At 40.0% G+C, this 7,639-nt stretch overlaps 1 protein-coding gene across 1 annotated transcript; it reads left to right on the forward strand.

The window, feature by feature from the left end:
* The first annotated feature begins 5,850 nt into the window (after positions 1 to 5,850).
* LOC148306275 (uncharacterized) lies at positions 5,851 to 7,317 on the forward strand. Its single transcript, XM_088265359.1, has one exon. The coding sequence runs from the start codon at positions 5,851 to 5,853 to the stop codon at positions 7,315 to 7,317; it is 1,467 nt and encodes a 488-aa protein (XP_088121485.1).
* The last annotated feature ends 322 nt before the right edge of the window (positions 7,318 to 7,639 follow it).

The following is a 7,639-nucleotide window of genomic DNA, read 5'->3' on the forward strand; positions in this document are numbered from 1 at the left end:
TCAAGTATATAATTATTTTAAACAATGAAACCCACAATTGGCATTCCGACAGAGTATATATTTTTAAATCTTATAAAATTGGATCAGGCGGATTTTGAAAGTAGGTGACTCATACATTCAAATACAAAATTTTAGTTGTTTATATTAATTCCGAGTACTCAAATATCGTGGTAGAAAGTTCTAAAAGAGTGGGAAATCGAGCCTCGAATCTCAAGTCGATTAAATTGTAAACATATTATCCATTGGTTATAAACAAAATTATATTTTGTTTATCTTTTAGTTGAGAGTTCGGAGATATTCAAATGAGTTATAACGGAACTGATAATATCGTAGTATACATTAATAACTTCCTCCAATATTACCCTCAAACAACTCTTTCTCTCTTAATGAATCCAAATTACTGAAATTTATTTACAAGTATACTAACTAACTAACCATCACGCCGCTTCCCCGCAGGGGTAGGCAGAGAGAATAGAACGCCACACCACTCTGTCTTTGCAAACATTCTTCGCCTGTTCCACGTTCATGCATCTCCTCATACATACCCGCTAATTGTTACGACTCCTAACCTGACCACTTTCAAGTATTTGGCATACCTGATCGTGCCATGTTTTTCTCGGTCTTCCTTTGCTCCTTTTCCCAATCACATTTGCCTCATAAATTTGTTTTACCGCTCTTTCCTCACTCGTTCGTTCTACATGTCCAAACCATCTCAACACATCTTTCTTAATTTTATCGATAATGCTTTTCTCAGCTTTGCACTCCTTCCTTATTTCACTATTTCACTCATTCACTCTTATTAAACCATATCCGCTCCCTAGGTGGAACATATGGAGTCCACAAACTGTCTCCAGGCTTTTCTGTCGGCTGCCAGCTCCCTTGCATCCTCCCAAGTCAGATCCGGGTCCCGAAGTTCTGACGAGAACTGCCGACGAATTGTCAGCAGTGGTCGTCCTGGGCGGCGCGAACCTGATGCCTTGTAAAAGAGGCAAGCTTGATTAAGGCTCTCAGGAGGCATGCGGAGTACATGGCCAAGCCAACTGAATCGCCTTTTCTTGACGACAGTTGTAACCAAGATTTGCTGCGTCCTACGCCTTATCTCTTCATTCCTCACAAAGTTAAACCACCGCACGCCTAAAATTCTCCGCAGACACCTATTCTCAGAGCTCAGTACACGGCTGCTCTGGGCCCTTGTAAGGTGCCATATTTCACTCTTAATGAATCCAGATTTCTGAAATTTGTTTACAAATACGGGGTTCTAAAGCCCGAATTCTCAGGCCTTGACTTCTTTTCTCTGATTTCTTCCTACTATTTTTCCTCTATTTCCTTTCCAAGTTGTCAGTCATGTCTTTTACTATGATTTATCATCAAATACATATATTACCACATAACTACATATAATACATTTGATATATCATCAAATACGTCTTAATTTTATTGTAATAAAAATATGTCAAAAATTTAACAGTGTGTTGTACCATATGAACAAATTATGTCATCTTTATAAGTGGTGCAAAGGGTTAAAGGTATATGTATATCCTTATGAATACCGCCATTTTCTGTAATTTACACCCCTAAACTCTCGACCCTTTCGATGAACTAGTTACTCTGGACACGAATGGTTCCACAAAACATAGATTGAAGATACATTTATTTTGCGCCCCATATGTGTGTACATCTGTCCAAACTTAAAACACAGTATGGGACATTTTTTTGTATTACGTTTTTTTGCATTTTTGGACTAAGTAGAATCTAATTAGTCCAAAAATGCAACAAAAAAACGTACTACTTAAAAAATGTCCCTTACTGTGTTTTGAGTTTGGACAGCCGTGTACCTGTTTAGCTTATCAATCAATGAAAGACCCTCACCGGAGTCATATAATATTTATGTATTATGACAGCGCCATCTGGGTACTCTAGATCAAGTAGTTAATGATGAGATGGCTATTTCTCGGTCTGGTGGTAATGACTTTCGTAATATAGAGTTGGGTTGTGGTCCAGTGGCTAGTAACGCGGACTCTTGAGTCAGAGTTTCTGAGTTCGAACTCACTCTAGTACAAATTTGATACCTGTTTTTAAAAATGAGCCGCTTAGGCTCATAGAAATAGTATGATATTGAAGTACTTTTGTCATAACTGTCGTCAAGAAAAGGCGATTCAGTTGGCTTGGCCATGTAGGTACTCTGCATGCCTCCTGAGAGTTTTAATCAAGCTTGCCTCTTTTACAAGGCATCAGGTTCGCGCCGCCCAAGACGACCACTGCTGATAATTGTCGGCAGTTCTCGTCAGAACTTCGGGCCGCGGATCTGACTTGGGAGGATGCAAGGGAGCTGGCAGCCGACAGAAAAGCCTGGAGACAGTTTGTGGACTCCATATGCTCCACCTAGGGAGCTGATATGGTTCAATAAATAATTAAAAACACAAATATTTCTCATTAAACTAATAAACTAAATAAAAATGGTATACAGGAGGCGGGTATTGGCCTAATCTCTTTGGTTTCATAAAAAAAACTTTTCGTTGCATTATTTACTTGATCTATTAATTCGGGTAATGATTGTGGGTATAACGTAATACATTTTGTATATTAAAGGCATTGTTAACTTTGTGGTATGGTAATGGAAGATAAGGAGAGAGCGTAATATACCTACAATATATGGATAAGTGTTTTTTAAATTATAAGCTAAAATAAAAAAATGAAAAGGATATTTTCTAGTGTTTCTCATATATGTGATTATAATCGTTCGGACCTCACATACAAATATAAGAGTTTCTGCTTAGTATAAAAGCTTCTATCATCTACCCAATAGATGTCTCTAATGAAAATTCTAATGATTCTTGTACAATGTTTCAAAATTGGATCATATACGTATACATAAATTTTTATAGTGTGGTTGGCAATCGTGGGTAGAATTGGTGAATGTAACACTGTGTACTTAACACTTATCACTTTGATCATTCTTATTCCTTCCATATTCTTCTTCATCTTTGTTGAGATGACGAAAAATAATGTTAAAAATAACTCCAATAATTGGAGATAATCCAGATTTATGGACAAGTATTTGGTCACACTCAAAATGTTGTTTATAATGATAAGATATATGTGGTACTATATTTATGATGACGTAGTGAGCCTCCCTGAAAACCGTCAGAACCTTACTTGATTGAGGTTAAATGGTGTCATGCTGGTTTGGTAACATGTGTATATAGCCAATTTGTAATGGATAGCTTTGGTAGACTTTAATTTAGCAAGGATTATGTTCCTATCATAAATATATTCATGTCCTACTCGAACTTCTAACCCTACGTCAATCATTTTTGGTTAAGGTTTGTACTTTAAAGGGGCAATGATGTCGTCATTATTTCGCAAACGCCACTTGCTAAATGGTACGGGAAACGAAACATCCTGTTTTTGACTAGTGTTATCTAAAATATCACTAATTTAGAGATACAAAGTAATTAAATATTAAATTTTAGTCCCTATACAAAATGGTAAATATTCAATTATAGAGCTTGTTTTTTAACTCGGCTATGATACTTTACAATACAGACATAAATCGTCGAAAATGAGAGTAAGTTCGAACCCAATAACTCTGGACTCAAGAGTCTGCGACACTAATCACGGGACCACGACCGGACACTTAGTTCTACTTAACATTTTGAGTGTGTCCAAATACTTGTTCACAAAATCTGGATTATCTCCAATTACAGGAGCTATTTTCATATTATTTTTTGGCATCTCATCAAAGATGAAGAAGAATATGGAATTTTCTGGCGTTTCTCATGTGTGTGATTATAATCCAGGATTCGGACCTCACATACTAATATAAGAGTTTCTGCTTAGTAAAAAGCTTCTTTACATCTCATCAATAGATGTCTCTAGTGAAGTTCTAGTGATTCAAGAACAAGGTTTCTAAATTGGTTCATATATATAGAACTTCCAAGAATTCGAGTAGTGTGGTTGTCAATAATGGGTACAATTGGTGAATGTTACACGTGTGTAAAGTGATCACTTAAACCAGCCTATGACGGTCGTCAGCCCCGTAAATGCCCAGACTTCCATATTCTTCTTCATCTTTGATGAGATGTCAAAAAATAATAGTTCTACTTTAGTTTAATTAAATCCTGGGAACTAAATGGCACATACGACGCAGAGAACCTGATAAAAAAAATTCTGTAATTTTATTTTATTATTGATTATTTCCAGCGACTGGATTTAATCGTTACCAACGTCATGTACGTAACGACAAAACCCGGTCGCTTTATCAAACAAAATAAAAGTGAAAAAAATACTATAAAACTATTTACTTATTATTTTATTTTTCTGTTGACTTGAAATGACAAATATACACTCTGTGTAATACAAATAAAAAATCTGCTATCAATATTTTTATATTATTTTTTATCATCTCATCAAAGATGAAGAAGAATATGGAAGTCTGGGCATTTACGGGGCTGACGACCGTCATAGGCTGGTTTAAGTGATTACTTTACACACGTGTAACATTCACCAATTGAACCCAATGAATACCCATTATTGACAACCACACTACTCAAATTCTTGGAAGTTCTATATATATGAACTAATATTGAAACATTGTTCTTGAATCACTAGAACATCACTAGAGACATCTATTGGTGAGATGTAAAGAAGTAAAGTGATCACTTAAACCAGCCTATGACGGTCGTCAGCCCCGTAAATGCCCAGACTTCCATATTCTTCTTCATCTTTGATGAGATGTTAAAAAATAATATGAAAATAAATCCTGTAATTGGAGATAATCCAGATTTTGTGAACAAGTATTTGGACACACTCAAAATGTTGTATCAATATTTTTACTGACAATGCTCTAAGACATAAAATATAATATGAATAATAAATTATTTATTGATTCGGCATTAACTTAGTGGAATGACAAATTGTTTTTTTTTAATTAATGTGGTATATTCAAGTGTTTAATTTATTTTAAAAAATAATGAATAGTAAATATAATATAAATATGAAAAATATGATCTCGTGCAAAATTTTTAAAAATAATAAAATAAAAAAATTGTAAACTTATGTTTTTATATAAGAAATAAATAAAAATATTATAAAACATTGCATAAAATAGTAATAATATCGATTTCAGACAAAAAGATAGTATTACAGTAGTGTCATACCGATTTACTGAAAGCAAATATTTCATTCAACTAATAAATAAATAAATTGGTTAAAACTCGACACTAATACTTTATGTATTTACATGGAAATCACGTTTTCATATATAAACCCGGATTACAACCCCTAATACGGCACAAAGCTTTCACAAAACTAGCTGCAGACATAGTTTTTGTTCACAAGGCCGTATATCCCGTAGCACTGCTGGAAACAACATTTCTACAATGAAATACTTACATACATACCTTCATCATAGATGGTGCTATTTTAATTACTGATGTAAAATCTAGGCCTCCGAACATTCCCCTAGAATGGTTTTAGATTTGAAATTAGTTTATAAAATGAAACTCAATTCTGTTTTTGTGTATTTTATTAATTTATTATTCAATATTTACTAACGTGAAAATATATGTGGCGAATGTGAGAGGCAAAACAGAACGAGGACGACCGAAAAAGACTTGGCACGATCAGATCAATCCGAACCTAAAATCCGGCGGTGTCAAAAGTCTGCGTAATCGGAGGGCATGTAAGACTAGATGTATGGATGTGAAGGAGGCGAGGAGTGTATGTCAGGACAGAAGAGTGTGGCGTTCCATCCTCTCTGCCTTCCCCTGCGGAGAAACGGCGTGATGGTAGTAGTATGTAGTAGTAGTATTTATTAACGTACAATATTTTGTTCCCGTTACAGGCAGGATGAGGCGAGCCTCCCTCACCCCGATGTCCAGTATCGGCCAGGAGCCGCTCATCGTCGTGGAGGAGTCCGGCTGCCTCGACGAGGACGAGCCGCGCTCCGAGCACTCCTCGCCGAGGCGCAGCCTGGACATCGACTCCCCGCAGAACCCCTACCTGCTGAGCCCGTGGCGGGAGTCGCGCGAGGTGCGCAAGCACTCGCTGCCCACGCCGGCGTGCACGTCGGGCATCACGGCCTCGCAGGTGCGCCGCCTGTCCGAGCGCGGCGGCGAGGGCAGCGGCCCGTCCCCGCGGGAGGCCGCCTTCCTGGCCACGCTGTCCGCCGCGCCCGCGCCGCAGCCCGGCGGGCGGCGCCACTCCGTGGTCACCATCTCGCGCGTGCCGCCCGCGCTGTTCGGCCGCGGGCGGCGCGAGTCCGTGGCCGCCGTGCCCGGCCGCGCCCGCGCCGGCCCGCCCGCCACGGACCGCCGCGGCTCCTCGCACAACCTGCAGCTGGACATCATGGACGACATCGTCACGGCGCGCAAAGTCCGCATGAAGCTGTGGAACACCTCGGACGAGCGCGTGTGCGAGGTGCAGCCGCTGGACGAGGCGGACGGCCGCGCGCCGCAGCGCTACACGCACGGCCGCCGCTACTCGGACTTCGTGGGCTGCGCCCCGCCCGTGCTGCCCACCATCCCCAGCCGCCGCCGGGCCTCCGAGCAGCCCCCCGGGCCTCCCCCGATCCCCCCCAGAGCGCACGAACGCGTCGGCGGCATAGTGTGCTCGAACACCGACCTCATCTCGATCCTTACCTCGCTGACCTCGTCCGCCACGGAGATAAACCGCTGCGAGGACAAACCTCCGCCGGCGAAAACCGATCCCCTCAAAAGGGGCAGTACTCTAGAAAGCCGAAGGAACAAGCTCAAAAACAGTCGCTCGAATAGTTTCGACGCGTCGGTCCTGCAAGGAGTGAACCGCAACCGAGGAAATAATGAGCGCGCCGCCGTAAGTCCCTCGAGTTGGTTCACGAAACGCCATCAGACCCTCGCCAGCAAGAAAAGCGACGCCAGCCAAGCGGACGCCCGACTGACGGCGTCCTTCTTCAGGGACGGTCAGCGGTCGGCGTCGGCCAGGAAGGCGGAGAAGCTGTCCCCCGTGCCGAAGGTCGTGTGGGACAAGCCGACCGGGTCCATAGTGGACGCGCAGGTGCTGGGCAGCGCTATCGAGGTGTTCCTGCGGCAGTCCGGGGGGCCCGAGGCTCCACCGACCACGCAGCAGCCGCCCGCGCCCTCCGGCGGGCCGGCCCCCTCGCAGGGAGCCATCCCGAAGGTGAAGATGGAGCGCCCCCCGCAGGGCAGCAGCTGGTACTCCGGCAAGTCAGAGGAGGAAGATTCCACCGAAACTTGCGATACTTCGCTTTGTTCTACTCTTAAAGATCTCTTTAGATCTCTTTGTCAAATAAGTTATCGTATTGCCTTAAGTTCGTAACTTTTTATAGACTTTTATTATATATATATATATATATATATATATATATATATATATATATATATATATATATATATATACATATATATATATATATATATATATATATATATATATATATATATATATATATATATATATATATATATATATATATATATATATATATATATATATATATATATATATATATATATATATATATATATATATATATATATATATATATATATATATATATATATATATATATATATATATATATATATATATATATATATATATATATATATATATATATATATATATATATATATATATA

Source organism: Brachycentrus maculatus, unplaced genomic scaffold, assembly GCF_059751285.1.
Source record: "Brachycentrus maculatus isolate JH-2025_06_01 unplaced genomic scaffold, ASM5975128v1 h1tg000245l, whole genome shotgun sequence".
In the NCBI taxonomy this organism is placed as follows: Eukaryota; Metazoa; Arthropoda; class Insecta; order Trichoptera; family Brachycentridae; genus Brachycentrus; species Brachycentrus maculatus.